A 22,560-nucleotide genomic window follows, 5' to 3' on the forward strand; every position below is an offset into this window, starting at 1 on the left:
CTGGCTACTAGCAAAGGACTTCTTTCCTTTTAATTTTCTCCTATAAGCCCAGATTTATAGAGTGACAGGTATATTTAACATTTTCTTGGTAAAACTCATGATTACAGACAGAGGACTGTAGCTGCATTATCAGAAAATTGGTCTTTTTATACTCAACTATTCATAAAAAGTCGTGTATGCCTCAGCCAGGAATTGTGTTAATCTTATCTTCTGGCTCTGAAATTTTCTGGCCTGGTACCAGCCCAACAGAAACAAACAAATGTGGCCTGACTACTGACAACCTGTCTTTGCATACAATGTCAGGGAATAATCAAAATGTACTGCAAATATAGTTTTTCTTAACCTACCGAAGTCATAACATGTTTTAAAAGAGAGGCGAAGCATGGTCTTTAGAATCTATTCATGCTGGTATGCAGCAGAGTGACTGAAATTCATAAAGCTTCTAATATGGAGGCTATTTAAATGTCAGAAAAATGGGTTTCCAATGCTATGCTCTGGCTGAAGCACAGAGAAAAGCACAGAAGTTATTTACAATGGAAAATTGAAGTCAGTATCTTTTGGGGAAAAGTTCAGTGTTGGTTGCTGTCCTTTTACTGCTGCCATCTGTAGTCTCTCAGCAAGCCTTTTTTTTTTTTTTTTTAATATATTAAAACACCTGATTTAGTGCCAGCCTCTTTGTATGGAAGAGGATACTCCAAAGCTTGTATCAAGGAAAGCTGTTGGATACTGTTCAAGTCCTTTGAAGCTGTACAATAATTTCGGCAGGAATGCATTAGTGCATTAAGATGAACAATTCTATTCATGTTCTGATCTTTCCATTATCTGTATTGGTTTTCCTGTTTATGACCTGTGATTAGGGAACAGGAGTGTCTCAAGTATCTAGACTTCCTTATGGAGATTTGCCATTGAAGCAATTCCACAAACAGGGCACCTACAGCTCTATCTGGGTGTTGATTAGTCAAACATTATCCTGTACTACCAACGTTTCCCTCTCCGATTGCTGAGGTATAGAACTTGCTTAGGAAAACTCACAGCTTTCCTTCCACCAGAGTTACTTGTATCTTGTTAATGTTTGCTATGGGGAAGGCTGTAGACAAGGTGGAATGAAACTTCTGTTGTAGTGAAGGGGTGAAAAAGCAGTGTCTTAATATTAGATTTTTGTTTGTGCACAGCCTTTTTTTCTGCTAGGGTCACATTCATCTGTTATTTTAAGATGAAAATAATCTCAGCTTATCCCCCAACAGACTTTCTGGGGACCTATCTCTGTATACAGACATTTTAAAAAGTTTGATCTGGAGTTTTATATGATGTACATACAACATCTTATTCTATCTATTTAGGCATATAAATGGTGGCAGGCTTGCCTTATTTTAAGGTATCTTTTCTGTTTCACTAGGAAATTGGGTTCAGCAGTTCCTCATCTGCACGCTCTCAAACATCTGTGTTGCTGTATGTGTGTATTTATAATCATATGTATATGCCTATATTTATTATTGTATCATAATACAATAATAAAAATAATAACTATAATTAATATGGTGCTGTATATTATATCACTGCTCTTTGTGACAGTTTCGGGGTATTCATGCAAAGAGTTGTCTGAGTATATCACAGAATGGGCAAAGTCTGTGTTTTGGTTTCTTAACCAGTTCTCCTGCAATAATGCAAAAGACAGGCACTCTGTGTAACTTATCCAGCATATTTTATAGCAGTTAGGCGTGTCACAGAAATTGGGGTGATTGAGCAGTGGAAACTTAACTTGAAATTTCAAAAATGGGCATTGATGTTCTCTGGTGATTAGAGAGTATTTGGTTCACGTTTCTCTGCACTGTCCTTAATCTTTGAGCTGCTCTGTATTAGCTCTTCTCTTCCTTGTTTTTTCTTTGTCTGCCCCCTCCCTATTTCTGTCTTATTTTTTGTTCCTGTTTGTGTGTGCTTCTGCACTTCCCTCCTCTGTTTCCTCTGTGTAGAGTCATATCCTCCATTAGCATGTGTTTGCTGTGGATCCTGAAAGGAGATTTTCTGGTCTTCTCACTTGGCTACATATTTTTCTAATCTTAGGTTTTTCTTCTAGTTTAAGGTGGCCAGAGTGAGACAAAGCCAGCAGCAGTCAGGCCAGAAACTGTGTTGCATCGGTGTTTGTACCACTTTCTTTTCTTTCTGCTTTTTAACCTTTTAACTGGTCCTCTGTGTATAAGAGTTCTAGCAAATACAGTATGCAGGCAGCCTTTACAGTAGATGTTGCTCTTGACATTGTCAGTTATATGGCGTGCTTACAACACAGATCATTTAAATTAAAATTAATGCTAATTGCTATATTGTTTTATCTTTGCATGAAAAGGAATACTTCTTCACACGTATGTTTTGCAATCATTTTCTCTGTGGCGTGGTAAAATGAAAAAGTTTGAGGGCAGTGCTGCTACAGAAATTGTCTGCATTGTATCCTGTAGAGTTCGTCTGTATATGCAATTTTCAACAAAATAGAAGTCTTTGAGTTCAGTTAGTGTACTTAACACAGTATATTCAAGATTTGTCATATAAAAACCTGTGGGATTCTTATCAGAGGAATTCTGCTTGTCTGGTTATTTTTAACTGTAATTTATGACAGTATTGCTATTACCTCTGTTAGAATTTTTATTATGGCTATTTTAGAAGCAGTAAAGCTGATTTAGTTGAAACAGTTGACTGAGAACTTTTTTCACCCATTTTCTCTTCTTTCTACCTTAAAACTTCATTGTGAAGATTTTTGCTGTGGGCCACCCAAATAAATGAAATAACTGACACTATACCTTTGGATGCATGAAGTGCAGCTGTGTTCCTTTGTGGAAATAAAAGCAATCTCAGTCAACTGACCTGCTTATGCTGCTTTTATTCTGCAGATGGATAGTAGCTTCTTTCAGGTTTATTGATAGCAACTCATTTCCATAGAGCAAACGTTTTAGTAGAGAGGAGACCAGAGAACAGTGAAGGTGTAGAGGAATGAGACATTTAGGTTTATTGTTTGAATATCAATTTCCTTGAGAAGCAGTTGATTTCTGAATGTGGTTAACTCTAAAGTCATATCACTTTCTTGTGACAGAGTGACACATTGATATTTTGAAATTGTGACTGTTGTCTTCAGCTGAAGGTTCTCAATGCCTTCTTTACATCTGTCTTTAAAAGTCAGGACAGTTATCCTCAGAGTACTCTACTTTCTGACCTGGAAGTCTCAGATGGGGAGCAGAATAAACTCCCCATGATACCGGAGGAAACGGTCAGAGACCTACTATTCCACATGGACTGCCACAAGTCCGTGGGGCCAGGTGAGATCCATCCAAGAGCACTGAGGGAACTGGTGGAGGTGATGGCCAAGCTGCTTTCCATCATCTGTCAGCGTTCCTGGTCAACTGGAGAGCTCCCAGAAGACTGGAGACTTGCCAATGTGACTCCCATCTACAAGAAAGGTTGTAAGGAGGATCCTGGGAACTACAGGCCTGTCAGCCTGACCTCGGTGCCAGGGAAGGTTATGGAGCAGATTGTCTTGAGGGAGATCACATGGCATGTGCAGGACATTGAGGGGATCTGGCCCAGCCAGCATGGGTTCATGAAGGGCAGGTCCTGCTTGACCAACCTGATCTCCTTCTATAATCGAGTGACCCACCTGGTGGATGAGGGAAAGGCTGTTGATGTGGTCTACTGAGACTTCAGCAAAGCCTTTGACACTGTCTCCCACAGTATTCTCCTGGAGAAACTGGCAGCCCATGGCTTGGACAGGTACACCCTTTGCTGGGTAAGGAGCTGGCTGGAGGGCCGGGCCTGGAGAGTGGTGGTGAATGGAGTTAAATCCAGCTGGCAACTGGTCACGAGTGGTGTTCCCCAGGGGTCAGTGCTGGGGCCTGTCCTTTTCAATATCTTTATTGATGACCTGGATGAGGGCATTGAGAGCACCCTCAGTATGTTTGCAGATGATACTAAGTTGGCAGGAACTGTCGATCTACCTGAGGGTAGCGAGGCCCTACAGAGAGATCTGGACAGGCTGGATCTCTGGGCTGAAGCCAATGGGATGAGGTTCAACAAGACCAAGTGCCGGGTCCTGCACTTTGGCCACAACAACCCCAAGCAACGCTACAGGCTTGGGGCAGAGTGGCTGGAAGGTTGTGTAGAGGAAACAGACCTGGGGGTATTGGTCGATGCTCAGCTGCACATGAGCCAGCAGTGCGCCCAGGTGGCCAAGAAGGCCAATGGCATCCTGGCTTGTATCAGAAATAGTGTTGCTAGCAGGAGTAGGGAAGTCATTGTACCTCTGTACTCTGCACTGGCCTCACCTCAAGTACTGTGTCCAGTTTCAGGCCCCTCACTGCAAGAAAGACATTGAGGCCCTGGAGCGTGTTCAGAGAAGGGCAATGAAGCTGGTGCAGGGTCTGGAGCACAGGCCTTATGAGGAGCAGCTGAGGGAGCTGGGATTGTTCAGTCTGGATAAGAGGAGGCTCAGGGGAGACCTTATCGCTCTCTATAACTACCTGAAGGGAGGTTGTAGTGAGCTGGGGGTTGGCCTCTTCTCTCATGTAACTAGTGATAGGACTAGAGGGAATGGTCTCAAGTTGCACCAGGGGAGATTCAGGCTGGACGTTAGAAAATACTACTTTTCTGAAAGAGTGGCCAGGTGCTGGAATGGTCTGCCCAGGGAGGTGGCTGAGTCACCGACCCTGGAGGTGTTCAAGGAACATTTAGACATGGTGTTGAGGGACATGGTTTACTGAGAACTACTGGTGATAGGTGGACGATTGGACTGAATGATCTTGTAGGTCTTTTCCAACCTTGGTGATTATATGATTGAGTCTTGAAACCACTGGCTTCAGTGAATACTTACTATGAGCTCCTGCAGAAAGAACAGTTTTCGTTTTGTGGAAGTCTTGCAGTATTTGGACAGGTGTAAATGCATCTTACATCAAAACCCGTTCTGAATGTCTTACAAGCGAATTCAAAGTGTGGCAATCAATTTGTGATGTAGGAGCAAGAGTAGATGCTGAAAATCACTTATCCTGTGTAAGAACTGTTGAACGTCTCTTTGGCTAGGACAGCATCAAATTCCTCTTGAGCTGGTTGAGAGTCACATTGGTAACCTGTAGATAATTCTCCCTCTGTTGCAGTGCTCAGAAACGTATATTCTTTGAGAAAACTTAATGTCACTTTTGAGAAGGAAGCTCACTTTCTGGAGTAATTATGTATTAAACAATATTCCAATATGTTTGCAGTTTAGTGGCAAAGTTTCTCTCTAGTATAAATCTTGGAACCCATGGATTTGTAATATACCTTTTCCCATACTCCTTAGTGTATGTTTGATTTCATATATTCTCTGAAAGGAATATGTATCCTTTCTGACTCATTTTTGACTCCCAAAGTAGGATATAACCACCTATATATATGTAGCATTATAAAGCTGCTTTTAGCAGGGCCAGCGTTTAGAGTTTGTCAGCTAGGAAATCTGTGAACTGGTTTACCTCAAGGTTTTTTCCTGCCGCGGGTAGCCTGTAGTTCAAATATTCAGTCGGTAATCACAGGTGATATTTCCTGGCAAGAGTGTCAGTTCATCATCCTCATGGCTTTTGGTACTAATGTCATAATTACAATAAATCTCAGGATTATCTTTTTGGCATACAAACTCAGTTGTGCTTACAGCTGTTAGTTTCACCTGGTAAAAGCTTCTGGGAAGTTAGTACTTGCTGCTTGGTTGTACCATTCCTGAACTGTATCAATGCATTGAGAATTTGCTGTGTTATAACTGTTATGTAGCGAGAGCTGCATCCAGTTGCTTAGTGGAGCAAGAGAACCATAAATATCTAATACAGCTTTCACTAATACTTAGTTGTTAATAGAATTACTAGCCAAAGACTTCTTAGATGCTTGCTAAAAGGAGTCTCATTTTAACAGTGAAGTAATCTTCTCATTATCATTCAGTTTTTAGTATCTCCTGCTGTAATGTTCTGTGGAGTACCGATAAGCATACTCCGCTTTGTGGAGATTCAACTTGTATATAGAGTAGAGAGATTTTTGACTCCTTTTCTTTTCAAAGCAGTGGAAGAGTTAAGTTCTCTTCTTGTCAAAAAATGATGCTACGTTACAGGGCAGAAATTGATTGTGGACGAGGCCATAAAATAACTTGTGACTTGTTTTAAAACTGTTAGATCTTTGTAGAAAATACTTTTCTCTACAAACCAAGTCCTTTTCCACCTTGTGATGTAATATGGTGCCTGTTGGTTTTGCTTCTTTGTTGAAAACACCGTGGCAGTTTTTTTTTTTCTTTTTGCCTTCTCTCAGGGATGGAAGAGGAAGAACAGTAGATAGCATCTAAATGAACTGGTGTTATCTGGTGGTTTACAAGGATGACAGACCATAATGAAGAGCAAATAATAAAGCAAAGCAAATACCAAAGAACACAGAGCAACACAAGACATGTATCTAAGAGGAAATAGTGTTGATTATAACTCCTGTTTTTTTTTTTTTCTAGCAGCAGATGTTGTTAACATGTTTGCCCACGCCTTATTATGCTTTAGTCCTATTTCCAGGCAGACTTGCTATTGTGTATAAAGGATTTCCTCTATTCTGGTTTCTCCTACCTTGGAAATGCACGTTGCCTTTTGTGCGATGAAGACAAGCCGCATTGTATCTCTATGTTCTTCATCTACAGAAATTGTTAACATTGTTTTCAAGCATGGATAAAATTGATCATTGCCTAAATTTAAGCAAAAGAAAAGAAATAGAGGAGGAATGTCTTCATTGTTTTACACTCCTGTTTCATCAATGTGAGCTGGCAGTATTGTTGTCATGAGTTACATTCCATTTTGGTATGCGTGGCTGTTCTAGACTATCAGGTGACACACCTGTGTAACTGCACAGGGAAGCAGAACCAAGAACTGGCAGGTGAGCTTGTGCAACTTTACCACAGTGAAAGAAACCAATTGGTCAGCAATTTGTCAGCTCTATTTTAAGTTTTATTTTGCTGTATACTCCTTTGTTTCCCACTGCCTTCCTGCTGTCCAGGAGCTTTTGAATCTGTTGATCTTCTTTTATACAAGTGAATAAATTGTTCATAAAACTGCTTGCCAAACTACTCAGTTGTGGTTTTAGTAACTTGGCCAGTCACTTCAGATCAAGTGACAGCAGCAAGCTGAGCTCAACTTTAACACTGACTGCTTTTCTTTTGCATTGTTGAGCTTAATATGTCTCTACAAACTGGCAAAACGTCGTGAAGTTCTGCTTTATATTTATTTCCAGGTCTGCTTCCAGGCCGTGAAGCAGCACACTCCAAAAGCTATGGTATGTGTCACACTGTAAATCAAAAGCGCCTCTGTTACTAATGATCATTGTGATTTGTGAGGCGTGAGAGAAGTTCTTAGATATATGTAATCCTAAAAATTATTTTAGCTGGACTGTTGTGGGGAGAAGTAATTCTTGGTTTTTGTGATGCCGTATGGTTAAACAGTGTGACTGTGTGCCTGGACAGGAAAAATTGCTGTCTTGGCAATGCTGTAATAGTTTAGTTTTTTGCATTTCTGAGATTTCATTATACTTAAGATAGTAAATCTTCATGAAGTTGTCACATTACCATAAAAGTATTTGCCTTGCTCTGCTGCAAGAGCAATCAAAAGCCTTAGCTAGGTTGGTGACGGTTGTGGGATGGGTTATTTGTTTTTGTTTATTAGGATGGTTAAATGGAAATCTAGTGTACAAAACTGTTTGTTTTATTATTCCTAGTATCAGTGTAGTATGATGACTAAACCATTTATAACCAGTTTAATATTCTTCTGCAAACCTTTTTGATTTTAAGGTAGCAGTGGTTCCAGAAGCTGCTCAAGGATTAGAGGTGTGATTACGTGATTGCATCTGCAGCATGGTCACGTAGCAGGCATGTTTACAAGGCTATAATCGTGTGCAGATGCCTATTGAACAGTAGGTATGTGTGGGATGGATGCTTTTAAAATAAATACATATTTTTGTTAGGTTGATCCTTGGCATAAAGAAACTCAGTTTGAATGATCTTAAAATGTTATGGTCTTTACTTATGCAAAGCGTGTTACTTATTGGAAAAAAAATGCTGACACTTGACAGCTTTTCTACAATGCATCGTTGCTGGAAGCACCATTGTAATTATACACTTCAACATCTGCTTGAATATTGAAATACAGAAGTGGAATTGGGATGTGATCACGTACCATTGTAGAATTCACTGGTCAAAACCACATTCATTTGTTAACACCATTTATTTGTTAGGTAAAAACCAAGATGTATTAGTTCCTTGTCTAATTCACTGCTTTCTAAATCTGTCGGCTGAGCTAATTCCCTTCTTGTCTTCTCATGATTTACTACAGGCATGCAGTGTCTGGAGAGCATTCTAGCCTTTGGAAGCACATAAGCAATGCGGCAACAGAGATGAAGAAAATATGAGTATAATCATGTCAGTAGTATAGAGCTGACCGCCAGTAATCAGTTGCTCCTTTGTCATTTTCAGAAAGACTTTTTGTATGTAATTATATTGGGAGGACCATGGGGAGGTGGCCTGGAGTTGGAAGCAGAGTTTCTTCGGTTCTGACCTCTTGCTTATAGTGTACCTTCTGAGCTGAGCTGCCAGTCAGCTGTCCTGCAGCACCACAGCCATGTTCTCTAGTTCCAGTGTGGTCAGAAAGCTGTCATGAATGAGTTGTAACGTAGTGCCGTGGGACTGATCTCACTGCTTTTTCATGCTATCTCATAAGCAGTAAATCTTGGCAACCTTAGAGGATGGTAACCAAAGCTCTAGATGACTCTGGGGGCAGGTCATTTGCCTACAGCTATTCTAGAAGCTAAGTTGATATCTACCACTAAGCACTCTGCATCTAGGGTAATTTCTTTCAAGAGTCTGTAACAAATGTGCAATTCACTGAATAGTTTTCAATTTACTTACGTGTATATGCAAATAAAAGCTTTTAAATTCTTTACGAGTAACACAGTTTCTGGGAACTTGCCCATGTTTTTTATTCGCAAATAATAAAAAGTGCCTTGCACTAGATGATGAATTTGAGTGCTGAAGCTGGCATGGGTGATGTTTTACCATTATGAGACATTGGAAGTGTCTGAGAAGTCTTCACCATCGTTATTCTGACTTAGGTTTTAATAAAGACACTTCCACTAATTAGGTTAATCACTTTAGTGTACCGTAAATATCTTTGTTTACGGTAACGGAGCATAAGTCTTTCAGTGTTGGGAAGATAGTAAATGATTTGGAGAATGTGTTACATACTGAACCTACTGAAGGTGATCTCCACAGTTCAGTACCTGGATGACTTTTGGGTAGGATTATTTCTATACATCAGACATCTTCAATTTAGACATCTAGAAAGAAAAAGTCATGAAACAAGAAGGTAGTTATTTTTAATAAGTGGATATTGTTTTCAATTATGGATGTTTTAATCTATATTAAATTTATATTTTTTGTTCCTAAGCACTCTTAAGTGCTAGAAGCTTGCCATACACTTTAGTAATACTACTTTCGTGTAGATTAAGTCTAATAATCCTATTTTTGTGTGTGTGTGCTTGTGTTAGGAATGCTGAGTTCCTCTGAAAAGCATTTCAGGGTTGGCTGATTTTTTTTTTGTTTGTTTGGTTTTTAAAGACAGAATAAAGTAAATAAGTAGAGAAAGCACAATGACAGAAGTAATTTTAAGAACTGTTCTTCAGTTCTCATGACCAAACAGAGAAACACGTGGTTTGAAATTAGTTTGAAGTTATCTCACAGGTTGAAGTAATCTCAAAGAGGGAACGTGGTACATAATACGTGCTCACAACTTCTTTCCATTTAATAAATGGTGGTGAGTTGAATGGCTAGATGCCAGCTGCCCCTCCCTGCTGCTCTGTCACTCCCCAGGAGTGGGGAGAGAATACAGTGGAGCAGCTTGTGGGTTGAGATAAGCACAGGAAGATCACTCAGCAGTTAACATTGTGGACAAAACAGACTTGTCTTGGAGAAGATTAATTTATTGCAAATTAAGAATAGATAGCAGCGAGAGTTAGAAGCAAATTAAGAACACCTTTCCCCTTTTCCATCCTTGTCTGCCTCCTCCCTCTGAGCACTGCAGGGGAACAGGTCAGTCCATAACACTTTATCTCTGCTGCTCCTCCATGGTTACTCTCTGCCCCTGCTCCACGTGAAGTCCCTCCCACGGGATGCTATCCTTCCCAAACTGATCCCCTGTGGACTTCACATATGCTGCAGCTCTCCCAGCACAGTTCTGTACCATGGGGCCCATCCTTTAGGCACTGCTCCACACGGGTCCCCACGGGCGGCATCTCCTCTAGCCCTCCTGCCCCCACCTCAGGCTGACCTCCATGGGCCACAGTTCCCTGTCAGGGACCTGCTCCTGTGGGGGTATCCACGGGCTGTGCCTTCTTCAGGCCTCATCCACTGCTGCCCCGTGGGCTCCTCTGTGGCTGCACCTGTGCAGTGCCTGTGGCCTGCAGGGGGATGGCCTGCTCCTCCATGGGCCTCTCCTGGGCTGCAGGGAGCTTATTCTGCATGCCTGGAGAACCTCCTGCACTGGCCTTGGTGCCTGCAGGGCTGCTTCTTTCATTTCTTAATCCTTTCTCCCAGCTGCGCTGTTGTGCAGCAGTTTTTCCCTTACTGCTCTCCCAGAGCCCCGCCAGCATCACTCATGGCTCAGCTCTGGCAGCAGTGGGTCTCATTGGAGACCCTGGAATGGCTCTGCTCCAACATGGGGCACTGGGCTCTGCTCATTGAGGCCAGCTGGGCAGCCCCCACGCTGCCAAAACCTTGCCATGAAAGTGCAATACATAAATACATCTAGTACAACGGATTTTAAGTGTCACTGAGGTTTTTATAATTTGAAGTAGCACAACTCATGCTGTAAAGTTTGTTTAGCATAGCTTTGAAAAAAAGAAAGTATATTTTAGTGAAGTCGTTACAAATGAGCCTGAAACTGTGTTCTTTCATTTCAAGATTACTGTATTTTTCTTTTCAACATAATCCCAGCTTTATTTACACTTCCTTTTTTTTTGTGAAAATAAACTCTTGTACTGATCTAGATTAATGAAAGTTCATTTTAGAATTTGATAACTTTTTCTGCTCCATCAGTTCCCATTTCATCTTTTCAGTTCTCTGTCTGTCCAACATAAAAAGTGTTGGACAACACTGAGGATGTTATGTATGCTCATTTTCTTTTTGCATACTGATTTGTATCAAATATTAATTTTGTATCTGATATTAATTAATCTAATATTAATTTTGTTCTGAAGTTTCTGTAATTAAGAATTTGGTGTTGTTTTGCTCTTGTGTCCACTGGGATTTCGTGCTCTGTCCATACTGAAGTTCTAGCAATGTTCAGACAAAATACAGCATCCAGCTTTGCTCGCTTTCCTTGAATCCTTTTCTATAACCTGGCTAAGAGCCTCTCAGTCTGGTGCAGGTGTTTGAAGGAAGTGCCCTGTGAACACCTAAGTTGAAAAATATGTGTATGTATTGCATTCAGTGCACAGTGCATTCACGAATCTGAAAAGTGTACAAATTTATTCTTCGACAGTTTGAACAACAGTGATAGGAAAAAAGAAAAGGAGGAAAAACAGATTAATTTACAGATACTGGGATAAATGCACATAAATGCCATTCAGTAAATCTAATTTCTAACTGCATCAGCATGCCTTTGATTAGAAGTCAGGACAATGCCATTTAAACTTTGTGTTAGTATAGTATGCAGAGGGAAAATTGAGGCTCTGTACCTGACTGTACTTAATCCTGTTTTCTCATCCTTCTAATCTAAGGATTACTTAGATCTTTTAAAATGGAAGAGTTTGCGTAGAAGGTGTAGTAACATGATGTCTCTAAATAGTTAATTCTTATAAACTGGTTTGTTTACTATTGTGTTTTGATTTGGATGTTTTTTTTTCTACAAGGCCCAGCTGCTATTACAAAACTTCAACAATTCATTTTAAATTGATGAGTCCTGCCTGAGAAACTGTCTCAGATAAGCTTTTATCTGGAAATTCACTCAGGCACAATTTCAATTGCTGCATACATTGGAGCTGCGTAGTGCAATTGCATTGTAAGTGCACGCCATTACATAATTTATAAACTTTAACATTGTATAGATACACCTAATTTATTTTGCAGTTGGATCTCATTAGTGACGATTCATTTATTTTTATTTTATGTGATTTAGTTTATAATGGTAGTAATATAGATTTCCTTCTAAATACATTTGAACACGTCGTGGGGTGTAACAGGTCTGGAAATGTTATTTATTTTATTTCTTCTTTCAAAGAGAGGCATCAGTTGATTGACGAAACTGTGGACTTCATGTTCTCAGCTCATAAGATACGGAACATACTTTAGGGAAAAAAATTAAGATACTATTTTCCTGCATGTACAACTTGGTCATACAAAAGGTGTTAAAAACTGATCGGTGGGATTGTGTAGGACTGGAGCGGTGCTTTGCATAATCCCCTACTTTCCCTTGTGGCTGCCAAGGTCATCTCTGATTTACCACAGCAGGGCCAGTTCTGCAACAGTATCCTTTAATGGCTTTACCATTATAACTGCAGTATACAGAGCTGAAAATAAATTCACATTGCTAGGATTTGAGTATCCTCAACTTACTTCTGGAAGTTGTAGGTGAAGCGACTTGCTTTCATTGTGTCTTTTGAACTGCTCTGTGAACTTTCGGTAATTACAAGGCTGGTAGTGTATTGTACCTCAGTACGTCCCCAGCCCGTGCTTGCCATGAAAGAGAAGCTTTGGAGAATTGCTCTTCTAGTCTCTTGTGGTTCAGCAGGAGCTCGATGTGTCTTAGCTCCGTTGTCTGCACGCTGATGTGAGCCCTTGGCTCTCAGCTCCACTTGCTTCAGCATATGAAGAGAGACATGATGCACTCTGATTATACACTGTACGTTTATTGCAGTGTATCTTAAATCAGTGGGATAATTGAGATATCTCACTGTTGTCTTGGAAGCATATGATGTAACAGGTATAATACCGGATACTAGAATGTATTGGATTTAACAGAGCAGCCCTCCCTCCTGTGTCCTTTAGTAAACAATAGTGTCAGTTAAGAGCTGTTGGCATACGTACTAGCTGGATAGTTGAGTGGACTTTGGTTTCGTGTTGCTGATGCTGTTTTGCTCTTTTTCAATTAAGGGAAGTGATATTTTAAAAAACAAGTGGAAGGTGAATTCTGGAATACCAATGGTATGTACCAGTCAAAATTCCACTCAGGTTGAGATGTGAATGTTTTAAACAGTGAGAACTCTGGCCTTTGGCTAGCTAATATGTTACTTGAACTCCCGCGAATTGCTGGTATCATTCATTTCCATTTTTGAGAACACCATTACATTTTCTCCAATTAAGAATTCAACTGAGTATTAATGCTGGAAGGTCTGAGGCTATTTCATGTACCACCTTCATGCACAATTCTGTGAATTTTTACTTAGACTTTAGGTAATCTGATGATTACTGCTGTGTTGGTGAGCCACAAGTGAGAAGAGCATTTACTGACTCAGATGGTTGTTGCCTTCTAGTGCTCCTTTTGTACTGAAGTTCAAATAGTATATTTTTGCTCTGGAATACAAGAATCCTAAAATAGAAAGAGGTTGGCTTTTGTCACTAATCATGTTAGTAATTAATATAACTGCTTTACAAAAAAACTTAAATGGATTATCATAGTCCTAAAAAGGACTTATTAAATTATGTTTAACTCCTGTTGTGCTTCGCAAAAAATGCTTCCATCTCTTTGAATGTATAGTGATGTAAAAGAGTTTAAGTCCCGTTACTAAAGAAATATTTTTGGATTATTGTGCTACTTAATTTTCCAGCCTTTTTTTTTTTCTGACATATTGTACAGAACAAAGGCATGCATGCTTTGTGACCTCAAATGTTCTGCAGTCTCTTCAGATTTTCACTGGGAATAAATTTGTAACAGTTCTGTTTTGTACGGGTCAGATTAATTTGAGTCATGTCTGTGTGGTACTGCAAGGGAACTACATAAAGACCTGAGCCAGCACATCTCAGTGAAATGTCATGTAGGCAAACCTGTGCTGTGTTAAGTGTTTTGTGATTAGAATTTGAGAAATGATGATTCCCACTATTATGCTTAAGCTATTGTCTGTCTTTATATCTGAATCTATAAAAGTGCTAGTCATTCATTTATACATGCAGCTGGGGAAAGGAAGGAAAACTGTTGCTGTAGCTTAAAAAATATATATTTTTTTCTTATAGAAGATGCCAGAAGCCTCAGAAGATCATAATCATTGGAAGATCTGTTGACTTCCATTTTTTGATAATCTGGAACATCATCAGTCGGGCATGGCTCAGGGCAGTCAACAACTCGATGTGCAGGTACTCCATGATCTCCGACAACGTTTCCCTGAGATCCCTGAAGGGGTGGTGTCTCAGTGCATGCTACAGGTATGGTGCAGAGTTTAAAGGAGTCTGTGTAGTTTATTACTGTGGTATGAGAACTTTGTAGTAGTCTACTTAGAGCATCAGTTTTCATTCTTCTGGTTTCATTTTGAAGGGATGGAAGACTCTGCTACTTGTTTGTTGTTTTTTTTTAACACACAAAGGTGTTACCATTTTTCACTTACTTACGTTTGTGATTTTATTTTTCTGCTGATTATTCGTCATTGCCTATGTGATGTCTGATTGTATGTACACAGAAATAAGAAGAGTGGCTAACAGGATGGTTATTGATGATAGCGTCAATAGGAGATTTAGCACAATGGCTCCTTCCTCCATAATAAGGAACTGGCTTTACCTAGAAATTTAAGGGTTTTTTTGTCTTCATGGTGTAGGTGAAGTCCTCTCTTCATGGTGTGGAGCTGATGGTAGCAATTAGCTTTTTCTTTGAGGCTGATGTCTTGACACTGTGGTGCTGATTATTATTGCATTTCCAAATGTTCTGTTTTTAAACGTGTGTGATACGTCTGAGTATTCCCATCAAACATTGGAGTCTAGCGGGGTAGCTTGGCATGGAGGAGAAATAAGCCAGTAGAAGTATCTGCATAGTGAAAATCATACAAAATTAAAAGCTGGACTGTTCTCTCTTGTTGTATTCGGTAGTATGTTTTCATCTGAATGGATGCTGAATGTCTGTGTTAGTCACATAGTGAAAACTTCACAGGATTTCACTAAGTCATCTTCACTGTAAGATTAAGAGATAGAGCTAAAATTAGTAGAGAGGGGGGAAAGGGAGTGTCCCCTTTTATGTTTGATTTGATTCATGATTTCTTGTCTGTATATTCAATTGCTGGCACCACAGAACAAATCAAGCACTTACAAGAGTTATTTGGTTTCCTCACTGATTAAAATGAATAAACCTTTTTTTAGCTTTGAGCCTGGAATTCTTCAACACAGTTGAAATTTATGTCATAATTGTAAGGGGCCTTAGGGAATTGCCAATATGTTTTCAAGCAATGCTAATTCTGACTTCATTTAGTTCATTTTAAGGTGCTAAATTCTATCTAGAGAAGCTGACTTAAAATGTTGGAGTTCTAAACTTTCGGGTAAAGAGAGGTACTTGGGTAAACAGTAAAATGTTATCTGTGTCTTTGTTTGGACTATCCATAGTTTGCAGTTTTGATCTAATTTAATTTTGTGTTGTTGTCAGAAATAGTTAATTGCACATTCCAGTTCTTTGCCTTCCCCCAAACTAAACTTGATTTGATACTTGAGTGTCATACTGTACGCAATGTTACTGCATGCAGTGTTTTGCTAGATGTAATGTGAGCTGTGTACTACTTGCAGACTGTGACCTAGTAGGTATTACCTTTATTTCAAAATTCGTATCTGTGTCATTTACAATGAAATATTATGCCTATACTGGACTTGATCACAGCTCCAGTTGAATGCATGTTGAACTTTAACGGTTTTTTGTTTTGTTTTGTTTTTGCTATTAAACAGTAATAGGTGTCTCTTCTTATTCCTAGAACAACAACAACCTAGATGCCTGTTGTCAAGCCCTCGCACGGGAGAGCAACAAATACTTATACATGGAGTACCATAGCCCTGATGACACCAGAATGAATAGAAATAGCCTTTTGCACATTAATCTGGGTATTCATCCTCCTACCAGCTATCATGCAGGGGATGGAGCTCAACTTAATGGTGGTCGTACACTGGTACATAGTTCAAGCGATGGACATATTGATCCACAACGCACAGCAGGTAAACAGCTGATATGCTTAGTTCAAGAACCACATTCTGCTCCTGCTGTTGTGGCAGCTTCTCCTAATTACAATCCATTTTTCATGAATGACCAGAATAGAAATGCAGCTACTCCTCCTCCACAGCCACCTCCACAGCCATCTTCCATACAACCAGGAATGAACACGTCTGCTATGCAAGGCCCTCCTCCCACGTATATGCACATACCTCGGTACAGTACAAATCCCATTACTGTTACAGTATCACAAAACCTCCCCTCTGGACAGAGTGTACCCAGAGCTCTACAAATTCTTCCACAGATTCCAAGCAATCTTTATGGGACTCCTGGCTCTATTTATATTAGGCAAACATCTCAAAGTTCTTCAGGACGACAGACTCCTCAGAATACACCGTGGCATTCATCGCCACAGGGCCCAGTTCCACATTATACTCCCCGTCCGCTACCTGTGTATCCTCATCAACAGAACTACCAACCTTCTCAGTATTCTCCTAAACAACCTCAGATCCCTCAATCGGCCTTTAGATCACCACCGGCATCCCAGTGCCCCTCTCCCTTTGGCTCTCCTCAACACCAGGTTCAGCCTCAGCTGAGTCATCAGAGTTCACATGTTTTTATGCCTCCTAGTCCTTCAAATGTCCCTCCTCATCCATATCAGCAGGCATCGCAGACTTTTCAAAAACAAGGCAGTCACTCTGTATCGTATCTTCCTCCTTTTGCTGGACCTAGTTTATCCAAAGGTTCCATGAATAAAATAGAAATTACAGTTGAACCACCACAAAGACCTGGGACTGCAATGAACAGAAGTCCTTCACCAATAAGTAATCAACCATCTCAACGAAACCAGCACCCACTGTATGCAGCCACTACTCCTCCTTCAAGCTCTCCATCAAGAGGTATGTCGGGTCAACCCAAACCTCCATTTAGTGTTGTTAATCCAGTGTATATTACCTACACTCAACCAACTGGACCTACAGGTGCGCCAACACAGTCTCCTCGGGTAATGGTATCTCAGCCAAACCCAACTATTTTTAAAATCACAGTAGGTCGAGCACCGACTGAGAATCTTTTAAATTTAGTGGACCAAGAAGAGCGTACTGCAGCACCAGAACCTATTCAGCCTATTTCTGTAATCCCAGGATCTGGAGGAGAAAAAGGAAGCCATAAGTATCAGAGAAGTTCTAGTTCTGGATCGGATGACTATGCGTACACTCAAGGTAAATGTCTTACTCTGCACGTTGTTTTCTGTAAAATGCATTTTCAGCTTGATTTTGTTACTTAGTAAATGGGAAATACTGAACCAATACAGAGAAGAACAGATATCACAACAAAAACAATCTAATCAGTTTATGTTCTGTTTTTAAAAAATTGTACCAAATATTAATCTAACACATGAAGAATTTCTGAAGCTCAGAAAGTTGCTGTGCTTTTGACAAAATAGATTTTCGTAAGAGAATGCTACAGCTAACATATGCCATGTGTCTGGTTTGTAACTTCTGCACTGAAGAGCTATGTTTTTGTTTTATTATTCATTGTATAGTTTATATGTTTTTGTTTATTTGAAGAACTTTGCAGCACATAGATTTGTGCAGTACTGTTATAAAAGTCTGTTATAAAAGCTGAAACAAACTTCTGTAAGGAATTTTAATCCAATTTATTTGGTTTAGATTGAAGAGTATTAAAGAGGGAGAATTGCAACTAAAATTACTTCTCGTCAATACAAATAATAATTTTTTTTTTTAAATGGACATTTAATTATTTTGAAGAACTTCTTGCACTTAGGATTTTCAAAGAGAAAGCTTGGCAGACAGGCTTTAGGATTTGTATTCTGCTGCATAGGGACAGGATGTAGTTAGTTTTAATACCATATATAAATGAAGAATAAAAAAAAAAGTCAAAAAGAAAAATAGGAAATAATGAAATTTAACCTTTAGCTGAAAACTACTTTTCTCCAAGTAGCTTGCTTTCTAGATTTGAAACATTTAAAATGGAATTAAATGAATCAGACTGCAAGCATTCAAACCAGTCATTTGGGTTAATGACAGAGTGGTTATCAGCAGCAAATATTTAAAGAATGTGCTTTGTTTCTAAATCTGTGTTTGGAAAAGAATCTATTCCTATATTGCTGCTTTTAGCCTTCTCAGTTTGAGAGATCTGAAGCAATGCTTATAATCCTGTCCTTTAGTTCTTGATTTCTTATTTTGCTTTGCGCCTGTTGAGCTTATCAACAGAGCTATCCTGTACCTGCTAGACCCAATCAGAAGTGTCATTTAGAGAAAACACTGCTAGGTCTGTAACTCATTGCTCATGTGCTTTCTTTGGTAATTTTCCTATTACAACTTCATTAAAGGCAGTCAATCATGTAAGAAAACTGTAAGTAGATTCACATAATTGAGGGGAAAAAATGTTCTGAAATGTAGAAATCTGTTTTTGACTTTTGAAGCTTTAGTCTAGATTTCTGTATTTCGTAAAAACGAGATTTGCTTGTATACACTCTTTGGGCTGTCTGCTTTTGTGGTAATACGACAGCCAGAGTTTCATTAGCATTTGATGTTGATGCTCTGTGAACTCTTAATAGAAACAAATTGTGGAAGAATAAACGTTATACTCTTTGCTACCACAAAGAGGCCTAAAGAGGAGTATCCTTAAAAGCTTAATATAGGGAACAAGCTTACTTAATTTCCTTCTGAATATGAACCATTAAAAACTGTTACCAAAAAGCCATTCTGGTGTCTGTACTTCCAGTGTTTCTTTGCAGCAGGAGTCAAGTTTGTACTAAGGGATAATGCCAAGCTATGTAATGAAGCCATATCCACTATTAAATCGGAAAAGTCATGGAAAAAACAGGATTTGATTCTAACAGTGGCAAGTCATGCAGCTGATATCTGTATTTTTTTTTTAAATCTCTCATCTGTTGAGCTCTATTTTGAATGACTAACTTACATTTGACTTACTTCAAGAAGAAAACGATTTTGTTCAGTAACATTGGAGCATGTGTTGTAAAAATGTCTGATGTTACTCTTCAAGAAGATTTATAGTGTTTATTCCTTGACTTTGAATTGGTGGATCCATACAAGTCAAAAGAAAGGTGCTGTTGTTTTGCACAGAGTACTGACATCTGATGAAAGTACTGTCATTTTATGCCTGTTTTTTTTATCTTCCTCTGGTAAGCTGCATCATACTGTTGCTTATTTTTTATTTTTTTATTTCTTTTTTTTTTTCCCTTAGTATGCAAGTACTTCTTTTTTAATTTGCCTGGATTGAAGTGAAGAAAAGAACAAGTGCTGGCTGGTACTTAATATGAAATAGCATTTTTCAGATTCTGTGGTGTCTTCATGTAATGGAAGAGTTTGCTGAAAGACTATGACTTCAGTAGACTTCAATAGCATACTTGTCTGAATACTGGCAGCAAATTTCTCTTATTTTTCTCTGTCCTGGTAGACTTTTACCAGGTAAAAGTCCAGTGTAGTTCTGCCTTTGAGCACGGGTGAACTTGTAGTATTGAGAAATTTAGTATACCCTGAAAAGCTAAAAATACTTAAAGATATTATTGTATGATCTGTAATAGTACTAAAAAAAAATAGCTATTCAGGACTGACATTTGGCTGTTGTCTTAAGGCTATTCTGTTAGACGCTACTGAACACCGGCTATGAAGCGCGTGTAGTCTTCTGATCTTACATCTGGTATTTAATTTTCTTTCGGCATAGTCTTAACATAACTAGATTGCTGTTTCATCCTGAGAAGCTGTCTCCTTTTACAGGTGCCTTTGTGTTTTTGAGACGAGAAAGACCAAGTGCAAAAAAAAAAAAAAAAAAAGCGTTTACTGAAATGGTAATATCAACTTCAAGTTACTAAAATGTGTTTTTATTCTGGAAAAATCTTGTGCAAAACTGTAGTTGATTTGGCATGAAAGCATCTTCACACTGGTATTTGGCTGCATGTTTATGATCACATTGTTTTTTTTCCAAAAAGGTCACTCGTGAATATTATATATAAACTTAAGATTTCAGTGTTCCAACTTTTCTGCATTATTAACTATTTCTTCCATGTGAAAAATTAGCCTTGCTATTACATCAACGAGCAAGGATGGAGAGATTAGCAAAGGAACTGAAGCTTGAGAAAGAAGAGCTTGAACGTCTGAAAGCTGAAGTCAATGGTATGGAGCATGATCTAATGCAGAGGCGACTTCGAAGAGTTAGCTGTACAACTGCAATTCCAACAGTAAGCAATTTGTTAGTATTTTAATTCAAGATATGAATTTATTTCTTATCCTTTCATAGGTATAATTCCCCCCAAATCTTCAATATTTGGAAATGGTTTTTCTGTAAGTTCTTGGCTTATAGGAAGCCAGTTCTTATAATTTTAGAAATACGTGTCCAGCTTTATTGGGTTTCACAACAGAATTTCTGAGAGTTGTTTGTGTGCTTTTCTGGCCCATGGAACCAATAGTTAATTTCTTAACAACCTACGGAAGTGTACGTCCAAGTCTGTGGAGTCTGAGCCATATCCAGCTTGGTTGTTGGTGTAGCAGAGCTTCATGTTTTTTTTAAATGGTGTTTCATTGTTTCAAGGTATTTTGCTGTTTGGGTAGCTGCATCTCTTAGACGTTCCATTTCCCACTTGGTATGTGCACGATGTGCCAAGTAACGGTTCACTAGTGGTCTGGACTGAAATAGCTGGTACCTCACTCCTCTTTTCCCTGTTACTTCTTTCTATCTCTGTGACTTCCAGCTGCTTGTGACTGTAGCCCAGACGTCTGTATGACTCTGATAAGAGAACTCATCTGACTGAGAAATAGCTTTCAGTTTGTGCAGTTGTTCGCCAAATCACTTCAGTCATGTTCACTGTGCTCTCATAAACAGTACAGACAGATGTAGGCAGGAAAGCATACTGTGCTTTAGTAACAGCACACAGGCTGTTAGCTGCTGAAGTATGTAGCTGCTGTATGTCTCATCTGTCTTAGGTATTCAGAGCAGCATCTGGCAGGTATGGTCCAGGCAGGAATACAGAAGACATTGTCTGAGCATGTGTGACCGAGATTTGGAAAACCAAAGCCCAGCCTGCCCTGAATTGAATGTGGCCAGGGATGTCAAAGATCAAAAGTTTAAGTGAACTGCAGTTCATATTCTTTTTCCGGATAGTTGTGATGTAAACTGATGTAGTAAGTCATTGTTTTATACAGATTTTTGTACGGTGTGTGATTTTGTAGACTTGTGTAGGGCAATGGCTTTTACGAATGGATTTTAGTATTAACTTGTTCATTTTTGTCGGCTTTGTTTGTTTGTTTTTTCTTAGCACCTCTTCAAATGCCAATAGGAGAATGTTACTTGAGGAAAGAAATTGAGTGGCAGGAAGGGGTTGACAGTGTAATCTTGGTTGTTTTGTTTGGTACCTTCTCTATACTCAGTTTCCAATAAAGCTGTTAACATAGATATAGCAGTGTTATTTATATGTCGGATAAGATGCTGACTCTCCTACAATTGCTGTCTTGGGTTATTTCTCCCTAGCCTGAGGAAATGACCAAATTGAGAAGCCTCAACAGACAGCTCCAGATAAATGTTGACTGTACACTGAAAGAAGTTGACCTCCTTCAGTCTAGAGGTATAGAACTGATAGTTTTTGAAAAACATTATTTAAATACAATGTATATTTAAATAGGGGTATTGTTGGACTCTTTAATTAAAATAGAACTTTGTATGTTTATTTATTTTCAGTTTCAACCAAATAAACTTGACTTGCAAATTTTTCTGTTGGCCAAATTAAATTCTGATACCAAGTAAACAATGACTTTGTCAAGAGTGAATCTAAAAATAATCCTTACTTGGTGAAGGTTCTTTACTTAATTTTTTTTTATTTACCTCTGACAAGGTGATACAAATCAGAAACATAGGTAGCCACCAAGAAGTTGGCAATTCTAATTAGATATTTAAAATCCTTTCTGTTATCAAACCTTGACATAAATACAATCAAATAGATCAAAAACGCACAGTCCTCCATTTTTTTTCTCTCTTTTTTAAGTAAGACTATCATACGGAAGATCTGAGATTTCCCAGGTTTTTTAAACATCGCAGAATGTTGAACTGGAGTTAATCGTTCAGTATGGGATTAGCTTGCTAAAAATTAGTAGAATCAACACAAAACTGAAAATACGTGGCGAAAGACTCTTGGGGAGAAAGCTAAAATAAAACTTAATAGTAAAAAGATGTGTAAAATCTGAAGACTCTGGATATTCATGTCAGCGGTTAGGCACGTGACGTTTAAATTATGCTTTCTTACTTATCTTTTCTGACAGGGAACTTTGATCCGAAAGCCACATGTAACTTCTACGATAACATAGAGCCTGGTCCTGTTGTGCCACCAAAGCCATATAAAAAGGGT

General features: G+C 39.0%; 1 protein-coding gene across 5 annotated transcripts in view; it reads left to right on the top strand.

The window, feature by feature from the left end:
* The window catches only part of TAB3 (TGF-beta activated kinase 1 and MAP3K7 binding protein 3), a 44,211-nt gene that overhangs the window by 11,995 nt on the left and 9,656 nt on the right, over positions 1 to 22,560 (top strand). Inside the window, exons 2-7 of one of the 5 annotated variants that reach the window (XM_021408246.1) lie at positions 14,237 to 14,425; positions 15,946 to 17,077; positions 17,225 to 17,398; positions 20,243 to 20,403; positions 21,690 to 21,783; positions 22,475 to 22,558. In XM_021408246.1, coding sequence (XP_021263921.1) covers positions 14,324 to 14,425; positions 15,946 to 17,077; positions 17,225 to 17,398; positions 20,243 to 20,403; positions 21,690 to 21,783; positions 22,475 to 22,558 — 1,747 coding nt within the window. In that variant the 5' untranslated portion in view covers positions 14,237 to 14,323. Of the gene's footprint in view, positions 1 to 14,236; positions 14,426 to 15,945; positions 17,399 to 20,242; positions 20,415 to 21,689; positions 21,784 to 22,474; positions 22,559 to 22,560 lie in introns of those variants that run through there. The other 4 variants (XM_021408252.1, XM_021408258.1, XR_002442100.1 and 1 more) reach the window with 4 other exon arrangements.

The sequence above is a fragment of the Numida meleagris genome, chromosome 1, assembly GCF_002078875.1.
Source record: "Numida meleagris isolate 19003 breed g44 Domestic line chromosome 1, NumMel1.0, whole genome shotgun sequence".
NCBI lineage: Eukaryota > Metazoa > Chordata > Aves > Galliformes > Numididae > Numida > Numida meleagris.